This window comes from Amblyomma maculatum, chromosome 1, assembly GCF_055883805.1.
Source record: "Amblyomma maculatum isolate TAMU_Amacu chromosome 1, ASM5588380v1, whole genome shotgun sequence".
Taxonomy (NCBI): domain Eukaryota; kingdom Metazoa; phylum Arthropoda; class Arachnida; order Ixodida; family Ixodidae; genus Amblyomma; species Amblyomma maculatum.
This window is the reverse complement of record NC_139344.1, coordinates 298820717-298836363: the sequence shown is the minus strand read 5'-3', so window position 1 is coordinate 298836363 and position 15647 is coordinate 298820717. Positions and strand designations below refer to the sequence as shown.

General features: G+C 44.8%; 1 protein-coding gene across 1 annotated transcript in view; it reads left to right on the top strand.

Annotated features, from left to right (window-relative positions):
* The first annotated feature begins 280 nt into the window (after positions 1–280).
* Positions 281–15647, top strand: part of LOC146206876 (structural maintenance of chromosomes protein 3-like) — an 87706-nt gene continuing 72339 nt past the window's right edge. The window contains exons 1-4 of the mRNA XM_084575864.1: positions 281–418; positions 2563–2637; positions 2718–2826; positions 14726–14886. Of these exons, the coding sequence (XP_084431990.1) occupies positions 281–418; positions 2563–2637; positions 2718–2826; positions 14726–14886 (483 nt within the window). The remainder of the gene's footprint in view (positions 419–2562; positions 2638–2717; positions 2827–14725; positions 14887–15647) is intronic.

The window sequence follows — 15647 nt, the reverse complement described above, 5'->3', positions numbered from 1 at the left end:
AAAAAGAAGAAATGATCGGCCTACAACTTCAAGAAGCGCTCAGTTCCTTCGGCCGGCGTCGAGAATAGTCCGCCGCCAACAGCAAGTGATGCCGAAGCCGCAGACAGTACAGAAGTGGACTTAGGCCTAACCGGATCGCCGACGAGTGAATGCGTTCCGGACAGCAGCCGCATTCGGCGCGACACCAAAATATTGCAGCGTACGGAGTTGGTTGCAGAGAGAAATGGAAGCCCAAGATAAGCTATAAGTTCTTTCTTCAACACCGGCCACCAAGCGAAAGATGGATTTTTTCACTCGCGCTGACGATGTTGCAGCCGCGCCATCGGACATCAAGACGGGCTTCGTTGTCGTCAATTTGGACTCAATGAACGTGTTGATGTCGTTTGTGAAGTGCAAGGTGTGCGGCGGTAGCGTCACGGTAGGGAAAGGTAAACGTGAATATGGCCTCGCCATAAAGATTATTATCGAGTGCGCGTGCTGCGGTGATGTTGCGTCGACATGGAGCTCGCCCCGTGTGAACGGAAAAGACAAGTGCAACCCGTTCGTTGTGAACGTCCTTGCTGTGCGCGCGATGCAAGTCACCGGGAATCGACAAACGGCACTGTTATGAGATATAAAGCTGGTTGCGAAAACTCCTCTGCAGCAATATTGAAAGAGCTGCACCTCAACCCTGGGGCACCAAGCATGAAGCGCATGGCAGAGAAAGACCACCGTCGAGCAGTGGCGTCTGTAAACAAGTGCAAGACCGCTGCGGACATGCAGCACGCTTTCAAAAAACGCCATTTCGGTGGCAATAGTCAGTCTGACTACATCCCTGGTGCCTTCTAGTTACTTACATTGCAAAATATTGCAATATTTTCTCGGCATTTTTGATTAAAAAAGAGCCAATCTCTTTTCTTCTCGTTTTCTTAAAACACCGATTCTGAACTTCTTGCTTATTTGCAGAAGCGATATCTCTGCCTTCAATGGAGGTAGAACCATAATTTTTGTTGTGGCATGTGACTAAAAGTGCAAAGCACACAATGTTAGGTACAGATTTTGCAATTTACGTTCTAAAAATTTTTAAATTTTGCTCTAGGTCAGACAGTAGGGCACCCACATTTGAATGGTGGACATTGAAATATTATATTATCGCTAATATTCGTTTTATCAAAAAAGGGCTCTAACATTGTATACATTATGCTTTCTAGTACCTAGCAGAATATCAATATGAATTTTTTTTAGTGTGGTTACTTTTTCATTGTTTCTGCAAATTGTGAACAAATAATTTCATCTATTTTTTGAACTAATTGGCCAACTGGAAAAATAAGTACAGATTTGAAATCAGTTTAAGAAACTGAATCAGACTACCTAGTTTTATCAAGTTTGGTCGAAAATTATATGGATACTGTGGAAAGCTTCTTTGAAGATGAACCTTGGGCGAGAATCCAAGAGACTGCTGAGGTACCAGAATGTATTGAGGAATTTGTATCTGCAGATGCGGATCTTGTGTGCTTCTGAAGAGCTTACAGTCTGTGCAATTCTCGTGCAAGTAAATGGCACATGTGCCATAGAGGATGACTACGAGGACATTTCAGAGGAAAAGTGTCAGCATGTGAGGGTGACAAGCATGTAAGAGTGCTTCAAAGGTATTAGAGCAACAGGAAGGCCTGAAAAGTGAAGTGCTTTACTACCAAAATTTGGGAAGGAATACACTCTGTACTGACAAAAAAACATACTAGCATTAATAACTTCTTTAAGCCTTCCTGAACAATTCCCTGTTAATGCACGTGAATGCATTTATATGCTGATGTGCAATAAACTGATCAACACAGTGGTTTTAGAATTTTTGGTTACAAGAGACCTTGCTTACAAGAGATCTTTTTCGGGTCCCTTGAGTGTCTCTTGTAATGAGGTTTTACTGTATTAGAAAATTGCCGAAGACACGAAAAGTTTTAGAATTGACTGCAGTTTCACTGCAGTGCTTGACTGCATGAACTGTGCAGTGAAGCATCCTCAAAAGGACAAAATGTTTGTGTCTCAAATGTTCGTCAGATACTTAGCTTTCAGTTAATTTGAAAATTTTCCCTGGTACCTTGAAGGCTGAATTAACGTTCTGTATTGAGCAGTGATATGCCGGCCCTTGTGCAGTAAACCGGTATACTGGATTTTTCAGTAGGGTATACACTTCTCTCGTTTTAATTTTATTTGCAAATTTTCTGTGAATTTCGAAATGAACAAGATGAACAATGTTTGTCGTTTTTAAGTTTCTCATTCTTTTTTTTTTTTTCTTCTTTCAATGATCAGATATCCAATATTCGAAGTTATTTTTTGTCCATATTCGTGTTCGATTCATATTAGAAAATTTCAATATTTGCGCACTCCTTCTGTTAATTAATTGCACATGCCTAGTAAATATTGGTAATGCACAATTTCAGGCAGATCATGCACATTATTGGACAGGCCAAAAAGGATCCTTTTACTTTCAGCATGCCCTGCAAATAGGGAGAGGCCTATTCAGGCTGGCACTGTCAAGTGCCTACTTTTAGTGTCTCTATCTTTGTAATTTCTTGTCGTTTGTAGCTTGAAGCAGAGAAGAACAAGCTGGAGAACTTGCTCAACAACAACCTGTACAGGAGAAAAGAAGAACTGGAAGCGGTGAGTTTCAGCGGCGGTTATCTTTCAATGCACTTAAAAGTATATAAACTATATAAACTATGCTTTTCTTTTTATCAAAGGCCCTGCAGGAAATTTCAGTTGAAGACCGACGCCGCAAACTAGAAAACAGCCAGGTTGAGCTAGCGCTGGTGAATGCACGAATCAGCGATGTAAACACCAATTTAAAAGGTGAGCTAATGTACTTGATCATTTTTATGGTGTCTATATTAGCGCTATGTTTGATGCTACCCATATTTGGCTACTACTGTTTCGAGCAGCAGTCCTGTAAATAATCCGCCTTTTGCGCGAGGATGTGGCGCCATCATGCGGGAGCGGGCGGGAAACACATTGAGCGGCAGTGTAGCAGACGACGCGAGAGCGCACCATACGAAATGGCCACGCCAACGCTGGTAGAAAGCGAAAGCTTCCCCCCTTTTTTGGCCTCGGAGCGGAAAGTAGTGACAGTGATTGCAGCATATCATGTTCACGCAGTATGGGGGAAGGTAGAGCGTTTTCACAATCCAATCATAACGCACGTACGCATATATATCTTCGTATTGTAAGAGCGTGTAGCACGGGCCGTGTTCGACGTGGACGCTCTCAGCGTGCAGGTTTTCGGCAGACAGGAGAGCGTGGGGGCAGAGAGAGAGAGACGGATCTCAAAGGGCAAAGCAGCCAGGGGTTTGTTGATGCTGCAGAGCTAGGTGGAATCGTTTCATGTGACTGTGAGCGGCGCATATGCGCGGGGTGTCTTGAGTTACCGAGCACAATGCGGTCACCGCGGCGCCGGCATGGTGCAATAGGCGTCGCTTCCTCCTCGCGTCATCTACGACCGTGCAGCTATAGGATTTCATCCACGAAGATCGGCAGAGTCACATATACACACCCCGTGATAAGGGCATTGTCCTGGCCTGAATGCACACCTGCAGGGTAGCCGGTTTCTGGCCTCAGGAGTCAGAACGGATGTGGTCGCAGTGGTGAAAAGGTTCTCGGTGCGCAGAGAATGGTCATTCTGTTCTGAAAGGATCTCCAACGTTCATTTCTGCCTCCGCTGCGATTTCTGCGGAATCAACAACTTGGTGACACATGTGAATCTCCTACATATCGGATACGCATCTCGGTCAGGAGCCAACCCTGTTCTACGTCCAGAGCGACCCACTCTGCAAGTGAACGAGCATGAACCCTCCAGGAGACTCATTTATTGTGCCGGGCGGTTTCCTTGCCGTTGCAAACGGTTGGACGAAGACGACGATTATCAAGCTCCCTAACGAAGTGCATCTGATTGCGTACATTAAAGGAAAAAAGTCCGAATGCTTTGGTGTGCACGAAGGCGACCCTTTAATTAAAAAAAATACTGTGCGTCGTGCAAGTGTCAAGTGCGTCATATGCTCCGAGCGGCAAAAACACAGATACTACAGATATGTATGCATCTAAGCGAAATAGGCATGATGAAAAGTACCTACTGGAGTTTTCACCCAGGCTGTAGCGCACCAGTGATAGCTGCAATGAGGATTTCTTCGGTGCGTGATTGCTTCAGTTGCACCGGGCCTGAAGGCGATGTATTTTGTCCCTTCTTATCTTTATGTGCGAAAGGGCTAGGTAGCTTAGATATCACAGGCGGCTGTGTGCGCTAGGCCGTAATATTTAGCATGTTTTATCGTGACTGCCACCTCACTAACAAGAAATAAAAATACGACGTTTTAATGCACTGCCGTTCGCGAGCCTCATGACCAGCTCAACCACTCGGCTCGCTAACGGCGGTGCATCACAACAAACACCCTTTTTTTTCTTCTTAGTCGGCAGTCGCGATAAAACATGCTAAATATTACGGTCTAGCGCACACAGCCACCTGTGATATCTGCGCTACCCGGCCCCTTCGCACATAAATAAAACAAACGACAAAATACATCGCCATCAGACGCGCCGAACAAATGCTCATTGCGGCTATCACTGGTGGGTTACAGGCTTGGTGCAAACTCCGGTAGATACTTTTCATCATGCACATTTCCTTTAGATGCATACATACCTGTAACGAAGTGTTTTTCGCACAGTCGAGAGCACGCAGTCGGCTGCCAAGGTCGCCCATTCACGTCTTGACGCTTGGTTGCCCTAATCCAAGCTTCACGCCGTTGCAGGTCGCGGCTCGCCGAAGGAAACCTAACAAAACGCGTCTTGCATCCCGGCACGCCTCGAGAGTGGCAGCTGTAAGCGGCACAGGTGGTTGGCATCGTTTTACCGAGGCTGTGAACGTGACCGCGCCTCCAGCCCCCGTGCGTTGGCTATGAGTGCGGCGACGAGAAGCGCCGTCGACGCCGCTCAGTGTGTTTTCATCAGTCGCCGCTGGGGCTTCGCGCATGCGCAGAAAACTCGCGCAAAAGGCGGATTTTCGCCAGAAAAAAAAAAAAAAAAAAAAGAAGACTCCATGTTTTATGCATTTCTTTGCAGTAACTGTCGAGTAGAGGATGTGCCCTAAGGAAACTACTGCCATAGACTCTCGACTGGCCTATTTTGTTCACACAGTTTATGTTAACAGTTGTTACAGTTGAACGTGGATGTAACAAACCTCCATTAATGAAATCCTCAAATTGCAAAGTTCTGTACTGTGCGATGTCAGTGCACGTTAACCCTTTGAGGGTCGAATTGTTTTTAAAAAATTTCCCCAGATGGTCAAATTACTTTATTGCGGGTTTTGAAAGTTCAATATGAGTAAATTCAAGAAAAAGTTGTAGAAAAATATTAGGAACCATATTTTGGAGTCAAGGTTGGTCCAGAATGCAAACTCGGGAGCCTCAGGAAACCGCAAGGAGGGCAGGAATACCTTGTGAGCCTGGATGATAAACAAGCTAACAGCAGCCCCAATAAAGATGGAAATTGGTTTCTGTGGCCCCTTCACCCGGAGTGGCCATAAAGATAAAAATCAAGTCTTGCGCAGATCACAGGGGGATAACCGAAACCATGCAAGGGCCTTGCCGCAGACGAGGCCACAAGCTGCAGCTAGGAATCAGTTCTGTTTATCCCCGTGCACTGCACGGAAGTGCCCATAAAGATAGAAATCAAGTTTCCCGCCTCCATTGCGATCACGTCACCTCGCGAAACCGAAATCGCGAGCAGCGTTGCTGCAGACCAGGCTGCAGCTAGGGATCACTTCTGTTTATCTTCGCAAAAAGGCAGCGCCATAAATTTCAAGCGCTTCTTGTCCTAGGAGGTGGCAGCACTTCCCAGTGAGCATGCATCGTCATTAGGGGGCGAAATTTCAAACGGAGGATTAAAACCGTACCGGTACGGCAAAAACCTTGCGGGAAGGAAAACCGCCGCCGCGCATTTACAGCAAAAACCCTCAAAGGGTTAAAGAACCCCAGGTGATCAAAAATGCCGGAGCCCTCCACTACAGTGTGTCTCATAGCCTGAGCCGCTTTCGGACGTTAAACACCACACACCAAACCAAACCTAATTACGAAGTTTCAGTTCAACGTTGCCTCCATTGAAGCGTGTGTATTGTTAACTCCATGTAATAAAGGTTTACCTTGATTCACAACATCAGCTGTGCAGTGTCCCTGCATAACCGGAGCTATGTTCTCACTGAGAGCTTTAAACAGCATCATCAGAAAATGACTCTTGTCACTGCCTCCCACAGTATGTCGTACTCATTTCCATCAAGCATATTACTTATGCAATACTTCTTAAATGGTTGCATGTGAAGAGCTTATTTTTTGTCCCTGGCAAATTCTTTTTTGAAATGCCGCCATGTGGCCGTTCTCTTGGTATGCCACTATTCATTGTTAGCAGGGAATTATGCATTATTATAGGTCAAATGAAACAGTGCATGTGAAGATGAACACTCTTGGGCCTGGGAAAGGAAGAAAGAGCAAGGAAGTGCAGGATTTCGATACGGCTGTCTCTAGTGCAGGACCACGGCCGCTCGATGGAAGCGCACTAGGTGCGGCCTGCTACGTCGCCCGAAACCGGCGGGAGGCGCCTACTTCCCGTCGCCACCACCGCGGCGCCACCGTTCGGGGACAGCCACGCGCGGAGAGCTGCGCTTGGCTGCGCTTTCAGGGAGGCGTCGGCGTGGTAGAAGCCTTTTATTTTAAGGATATAAGAGTTCCGCTTCAAACAATTTGGCAACACGAATTAGTATATACTGTCATGTCTAGTGTGACCATGTCAGCACTTAGCGCTTGCTCGGCAACGTTGTATACTGGAGTGTACCCCGAAAAACTTAATGTGACGGTGGGTCAAGGCCACTCGATTGGAGAGCTCGCATTACCGTGATGTTGCATTCGGATCAAGTTGTTTATCACACGAAAATGTCACCCGGCTGTGAACAATTCGAAGCTGTTCAGCTGCCATGGTAGCCTAATGCATACCCACTTAACAATGGCGCGAATTCCGTGTGTCATTTTCATACCATTTACTCATTCCTGCATACAGCTTTTATACACAAATTGATGTCAACCTGTTCTAAGCTGACAGCGCTATCCAATAAAAATATATTATCCTACTGTGAGCATTCTCTGTGAAAATGCGACTTGTAACCAACCTTTCTATCTCATTCTGACAAATGTTACGTTGGAAATTTGAAGATGTTTATTAGGTTAAATCTACATGGTAACCTGGGATCTTCGACTCAGTTGGAGACCTTAAACTTTTTATGCCAGAAGGCTATCCGTCATGGCTTCCCGCATTTTGCATGACCGAACTAAGCGCGCTTCATAGAGCCGGTCTGCCTCAAGGTGCTATGAATATGCACCAACAGTTTTTATTACTATTTTGATTGGCTGCTCGCAAATCCATACAATTTTGCTGGTTTGCAATTTTCAATGGAAGAACGCGCATCGAGTGTTCCTGTTGTGAAACTCTTAGCTTTGATCACAACAATGTTCACGCTTCAGAGCGCAACTGCAGCCGAGATTCAGCGAGCAGCCGAGTACGCTTATTTAATGGCCACACAAAAAAAAGGAAGAAAATTACCAATCGCAGATGGAAAACCTTTCATGAGAGGTTTATGCCATAGCCATAAATGTCGCTCCGCTGTTGAGTTGACATTTCCAGCCCAGCTCGCTGTCAGTGGGTGCCGCAACTTAACAATATCTTGCATATAGCTCCTCAGCATGAGCACGATCATTGTTTTCATAGATTAGCTGCAGGCACTGTGTACAGGGAGAAAACAATGCTGAAATCTAAAGTTTACACAGCTTGCATGCTACTTCACCGGACCTCTTCAGGCTTTATTATTCTGTTAATGAAGGTGCTCGTAAGCTGACAAAGCTTGATTTCTTCCTTTGCGGGGTACATCAAGCCTCCATTGTCCTTGGTTTTCATTAACCTGTAACTGGTCCAGTTAACTCGTATTTCCTACAAAAGGCTCTTGCACGACTGATATGTTGCCTCAAAACCATTACCAAATATTGCATAAATTAAGCAACAACTTGGTACTGATAAACAAAACTTGAGGTTCTTAAGTCTCCTTGCGGAGCCTCGTTAGCGTATCCACACTTTGCTACATAATTATTCACCGTATCCCTTAATTACTGCCTCTGTCGCATGTCATTAGAATACAGCCTTAAGCCACCGCATTATGTGAAATAGCACCCAACATATAGACCCTTTACAGCGCGAGCGCATGGGCGCTGCCATATTTGATCATGTGACCCTTCCGCCATCGCTGGCCTTCAGGCCTTCTGGTTTGACGGCTTTCGGCGCGCTAGTACTCGGCTGCACGGTGCGGCGTACCCGCTATCGCTGGGGACAATGAGCTTGTAGACAGGCAATAAACTTCATGTGAATGCCTATAGTATGTGTAGGTGCTAAAAAAAATGTTTAATTTAACCACGTAGTTCATTTATTGCGTCCTCCTAAATGTCTGCATTGGCTAGAACGTTTCGACAAACCCATCAGCCGTCGACTCTTTTTTTTTTGGTTTGCTTTTTTTTATCAATTCCCTCTCTAGTGCTCTTTGTGGAAAACGTGACTTTCTGTAAAGCTGAATAGATTACAAACTGATTATTCCCTCAAACTTATTTTTTTTTTAATTTTCTTGCGCAAAGGGCGAACGCATGCTCAGACTATGCTGGCTGAGACGCATTATGAATGTTCATTTAACATTGTGCACAATACTTACTGCTCAATATGGACGCGCGTAATATAATTTATCTATCTAGATATAATTTTATCTCCTGTAAACGTCCTGGCTTCAAAAGACTATTACGCTGCTTGAAGGCCGCATCAGGCGCTCAGCGGCGTTCACCTGCGCTCGGGCGAAGGTTACTGGAAACTATGGAAACTGCACCGGAATTCAGAACGCACAGTACGCAGACAAGCAAGCGAGGATATAAAAAAATCTTATCATGGTAAATTTCATCATTGGCCCGTGCATTAGTTTCATGAAAGCAGCAGTTATTACATGTATTTCAGCAGTACTTGTCTAATTAAAGTTTGTTTGTGCGGTGTTACGTCCCAAAACGACTCAGGCTATGAGTGGAGGACTGCGGAAATTCCCATCCCCTTGGGGTTCTTTAATGTGCACTGATATCGCACAAAACACGGACGCCTGGGTTTTTGGCACCAGCGAAAAGCAGCCGCCGAGGCCGAGATTCAATCCCGCATATCCTAGGGAATAGTACCTAATTAAAGTAAACAGATTCACTTACATGCCGACACTAACTTTCCTTCTCTGCACAATCAATTCGTATAACTGCATAGACATTAATAGCAACGTCAAGGTACCTCTTAACTCCCTGCGAAAAAAACTCTGCAGCAGTGCAAAGACTCAATATCCAAAGCTGAGAAAACGTCAGGGTCGTTCTCGCATTGCCATGGCTACTGCCGGTGCTAAAACGAGCTGGGGCGTGAGGTATAGCCATTCTCTTCAATTCACAGGCGCTTTCTTGTCCCAGAAAGAAACATGAACTCGTGATACATCTCCCAGAAAAACGGTTGCCTAGGCCATGATGTGCACCTTATGTAGAAAGCGTCTTCTGTTCTTCCGCCAATAAACAACAGGGTCATTAGCTCTACTTCAATCAATCAATCAATCAATCAATCAATCAATCAATCAATTTTTATTTTCACCGAAACAAAAAATACATGGTGAAAAAAGGGGGTGGGAGAAAAAGCTGCACAATAGCAGCTTGACAAAGCTCCAACCACCCTGACAACAATGACAGCACTGTAACATTTCAGATTTTTGTTCAGTGTACTAGGGACTGTACAAAACAAAAGTAAAAAGAAACATCTAGTTACACTAATGCTATTTTATAAATAACTGATCAATGTCCCTTTTGTTAAGTTTTGTAGTGAATATGTCTTGCTTTGCAAAGTCATTGAGTGTGTGGGGGAGTGTGTATTCAACGCGTTGGCGGCCATAACCTGTGCGCGTGACGGGAACTTTCCATGGTAGTTGATGGCTATGAGGGTATATGTATTCTTGCTTATGGAGATTGGCGAGTGAGAGGAATGTATCTAAATTGCCCTGCATTGCTGCAGTGTAACTTTTTATTAGTTTGTACTTGTATATGCTATCGCAGAATACTTCGATAAGACAGATGACACCTGCATCAAAGCAGTGCTGTTTAAAAGTCAGCTGGTATTCTTACACAAGATACACAGCAGCAGTTAGCACTGCGCGCCGATGCGTTCCGAAGGCCAGCAATGACGGCCATCCTAGTGGCGCCACCTGTTAGGGAAGAGTTGAACTACTCGCTGTAAACGATGAATAGGTATATAAAGCCCCTCTTTACCGAAGCCGTACGAATGTCTCCTATAGGAGTATAATGTGCCTGACTTGGGACCTAAGGGCCCCACTTTCAATTGTCATTTTATCCTTATATATCTTATTGACTCTCTCTCGTTTGCTAGCTCCTACCACATTGAACATGTCATGTGTTCTCATTGCGCCAAAGGTGTCTGGCCATATCAGCAACTAAAATGCCTTTTGCCAGAGAGGTATTTTTTCCAACTTTCCTCCGACTGAGCGGGCGCTGGATTCTCTGTGGAACATCTTTTCAGTTTATCGCATCGACTCAAACAGTCTCAAGAGTATAAACAAATGTTGTATGCACAGGCTCCTTTGCTTGCAAGGCCACTCAGACTAGCGCGGCAAAATTTAGAACAAATTGTATGCTTATATAAAAAAAGAACGCTTCGTACCGTTTTCTGATATGTCCTCGCAACATAACCTGCGAGAAAAGCTTCTAGTGCTACCTCATCGTGTTCATCTGCTTCACAACACATCGTTTAAAATCCTAGTTCACTGGCCTGCTGGCCAGCTCCCTGGTAACTAAATAGGTTAAACAACGTGACTGGAACACAGGAAAAGAGGACGACACAACTAGCGCGGTTGTGCCGTCCTCTTCTCCTGTGTTCCCGTCATGTTGTTTGCACTGTTACCCTACTAATTAATCACTAACAAGTCCAATCTGGTGTCCCTTGTAGCAAATTCAATGGCAGCTGATAGGGGATTATTCTTCAGCATCTGGACTTTTTAACCTCATCGCCGCTTTCATTTCAGAGGAAGCGAGTGCATTTCCACTCCTCGCTACTGCCTTTGTCTGAAGCGAGCTCAGCAGATAAAATTTGAGGGTCTCTTAGATGTCTCTTAAGCGGAGGACGGCGAAAGCCTACCCTTGTCCTATCATTTGTCTCTCATCGTTTGCCACAGTTCGTCATTTCAAGTCGTCGTTTGATATATTGGTCGTTTCGCAGTCATGATGAGTCTGCCTGCGTAGTCATTGTAGCCCTTACCACTCATAACTAAGCAGGTTACTCATTTAGAATCAGCAGTGGTCACTACATGTCATCTTTTCACATATTGGTCATTTTGTAGTCATTAGCAGTAATGATGAGTCATGCCTAGCTATTATAGTCATTGCCACACATCGCTAAGCACTTGTACTGATTTCTAATCAATTGCGGTCATTATATGTCATAGTTTGATATACTGGTCATTACAAATCATTTTAGTCACTATTAACCATTATTAGCCATTAGCATTAGTCATTATCTCTATCAATGTCTATTTATAACTTTTATTGATTACCTACCACAATCAATCATTTTCATTCTTAATCTCCCTCCTTGCACGTCCGCTTTTGCAACTGACACACCAGTGCACAGATGCGATGCACAGATTACAGCCAGAGCTTATGCGCAAAGATTTTCGCTCCATGAGCCTAGAACGGCTTTCGCCTTAAAAAACAAACGCATCCCGTCTCAACGTTAACATGATGCACACGCGCACACAAGAAAGTTTTCGTTTACCACGCAGACACGAGGCAAACGTGTCCAGAAAGGAAGCAAACCGAGCGCTCAGAGCCGGCAACCCCGGCGGCGACATGTCCCCGAACAGTGGCGCCCTCAGCAGAAATAGTGGGCGCAACTGTAAACTCCCCAAGGACGCGCTTGCCCATTGACGGCGGCGCGACGCAACAGGCCGCACCCAGTGCGCTTCCATCGAGCGGTCGTGGCAGGACACATCGGGTGTAAGCTACTGTACGTGCTCTTTCGATGAGGCCTCGTTTTTCCTCGAGGTCGGAGCTGGACAGGGCTGCCTCTTAGCCTTCCCATGTTGGCAGATTTATTGCGTCAATACCGCTTTTTTTCTGTCAAGCCCATACCATGTGTTACAGTCGAACCCGGATATATCGAACTCGAAGGAGATTGCGAATTAGTTCGATATATCGATAATTCGATTACAGATCGGCTTGGGACGGCACTTACGATGCGAAAAAACGATACCGTATTTGTCGCGTAATCAACTCACTCGCATAATGAACCCACCCTCCACTTTTGCACTCGAGAATTTTGGGAAAAAAAAAAAAAAAGCGTTAAGGCCAGCTTGCTCACATGCAAGCGATTAAGCGATCTCAGCGACAGGCCAAAAAATTTCCAACTTGTTGGAACTGCGTCCCTCTGTCGTTCGAGCCACCGCGGCAGCTCAAAACAAGGTTTTTGTGTCGCCGTGGCAGAAATCGCCAGCGTTTTCGCTTGCATGTCGCACTCCGTTTTGGTCTCTCATCCACAGCTAATTTCTTGGCAGCGTACCAAGATGCTGCGCTGGTGTTTATCTTTTGATAGCTCCTGCAGCAAAGGGAAGCGAACTTGGCAGACTGCCCGTGATGGCTTGATTGCACAGGCCTGGTTCTATTTATCCCGCCGCGCTTGGGGCAGGCGTAGTCCACTATCACAAAATCATTGCAAAGCGTGATAGCTAAATGCGGTTTGAAGCGAAAAATGCTAAAAGCCAGTGTCATGATTGCAGCTGACCGCATGCTTTCGTTGATTCATACATGCAAGGATAAACGACTCCCGCCAAAAAAAAAACTGCCGCTTCTTAACGTCCGCAGCCGCCATATCTTACGCTATGCCGCGTGTATAGCACAGCGATAAGAATGGACGACTTTCGATATATCCGGGTTCGACTGTATAAGTTTGCCTTTCCAGCACCGCGCCAAAGAGGAATCAGTGGCGTGAAGACATAAATTGCAGCCTTCGAAGGTGGCACTCGGGTATGTCTGGCTTTCAAGACGGAATATGTTGTCAACGGAGAGCGGGAGCTGAAATTGATAAGGGAGGACGATTAGAAAAGGTTGGGCCAAAGTGCTCATTTCCTGGTCAGCTCTTTTCGTGCAGCTGAACTGCTATACTGATTGCACATCTAGTTTTTATGAGCTGCTTGGCACTTCTTCCATAGGCAGTGTTTCCCCATTATGAATTGTAAGCCTGTTCTGAACCAGCATTTGATGCACCACCAAGATTGTTAATTTTCCCTCTACAAAACCCACAGCATCCAAAAAGGTGGTTTCTCCTTTTCTTTTTTTCTTTTTTTGGAAGAAAGGGTTTTTTGCACATTTCTGTTGAGGCACATGCATTTTGCTTTTGTTTAAACGAATGATGCATGAAAAATATAACAAAATGTGTGTTGCTTTGTGCATTGTGTACATTGACAAAGATACCTGAATTACCATGTGCAAAGTGCTATGTGCAAAAATGACTGCCACCTTTTGATCATAGCTAATAAATGATTTTTTTTCTTGTATAACAATGTTTATCATGAGCGCTTAGCTCTTTATTACAACAACATTTTGATTTTTGAGGCGAAGACTCATGGAACAAAATCCCGTGCGCGAGAGTTGTGCGCAAGATTTGTCATATTCCGTGAGATTCCACGAGACTAGTTCGTGTGTAGCGTTTCTGCCATCTGCAATGCCACACTTGAACGCAGCCAAGGAATGCCACGCAACAGGAGCAATGGTGTACTGTCCAAACTCACACTTGCACTTTGCCAGAGAAAGTGTGACAGATACTGTGCCTTTCCTTTCCTGTAAACCACTTATAATTATATGTAGCACTGCAACAAATGCCGATAAAAGGCAAACGATGAGAGGCAAATGATAGATGATGATGGAGGGGTAGGCTTTCACCATTCTCCTCTGAGCCATCTAAGAGACCCTCTAATTTTTCATTTTTCATTTCTGTATGTCCATATTGCCTCGAACCTTGTAATCTTTATTTGTTTCTGCTGGCAGCTGTCGACATGCAGCCTTATCACTTTGCATGTACCGCACAGAAAGGTATTGTGATTCTTTGTTTATTTACGCTCAGTGTCGCTGGGATGCGGATTTGTCATTTTCAAGATGCACCGAGATGTATCTCGAATGGTTCCAACGACTCATGTCTGTTTCCACAATTTTTTAGGTTGTGCTAGTCACATTTTGTGTCTTATCTAGCGGTCTCTGCACCCACTTTAAATTGAGTGCTGACAAGTGCAGCGTGCATTCGTAGTTCGGCGATTGCCAAGCGCTCTTGCTGCTATCGCCGGCGCGAATTACAAAGTTCTTTTGCGGGCATAGGTCAGCCCAATAAAGAGCTTATTTCAGTGAAATTCGTCTTTTCGATTGTTTATGCTTATTATGATTGATTATGATATGATTGGTGTAGAGTTATGTTAATGGCTTCCAGGGTCAGCCGCTGCTTTTTTTTCTGACCACTTTTTTTACCTTATAGTGTAGTAGAATGAAGTTACTCTGGTTGAGATCCACTGTGCAGTATGTCCTGAGTGTGCAAAAAAGCTCAATTTCTGTTCTTGTAGCATTAGAAAAGCAAGTGGAGGCAAACACCAAGGAGCAAAAGGAGTTGCAGTCGCAGCTTGAGCACTGGAAGAGCCAGGAGCGTGACTGGCAAGAGCGCATCAATGATGATGCCAAGGACCTCGAGAAGATGACCAGCCGCCAGTCTGTGCTGTTAAAGAAGGTAAGCGGCATTTGCTTTTTTATTCCTTGCAACTTTTTGTTACCCTGGCATTGTTTCCACGTATATCCTGAAACTTGCATTATGAACCCACTTTTTTTTTTTCTTCAAGGAAAGTTTGCTATTTGTCGGGGTGTTCTTTACACGAAAAAAAACAAGTTTCATCATCATTTTTTTTTTTTTTTTAACGTTTAAATTTCATATGCAGTGAAAACTTGTCAATTCCAACCTTGATAATTGGAATTTTCGGATGATTCGAACTGCACTACTTGGTCTGACCAAGCTCCGTAGAAATCTGTATACAAAGAAACCCTTTGATTCGAATGCCATTTGATTTCACCATCCGCTGCCGCACCTGGATGTCTTGGTCAATGGCCAAAGAAACGCTCCCTTGATAAGGTGCCTTGGCTACATGGCTGCATAAATTCAAAACAGGGAAAGGAGATAAAACCTTGGGAGAATGGGTCAAGTGGAACCTGCATCATGACCAGTACAGAGTGGTGACCTCCGAAACTTGTGCCTAAATGTTTGATAATTCGGAAATACAGATAAGTCTTGCTGTGTTCCCAGCCAACAGGCATCTAAGGCTCTCACAGTTACGATGGCACTGTAAGCGGTGGTCAAAATTGCACTCCTCGAACCTGAACTGCATGTTTTGGAATTTCATCTTTGATGTGCGTGCAACAGCAAGCGTGACGAACAGTCTTCTCTCTGAAAATAAGTCGACTGCTTAGGTTCAGGACGGCATGCGTAGTGACAGCTTA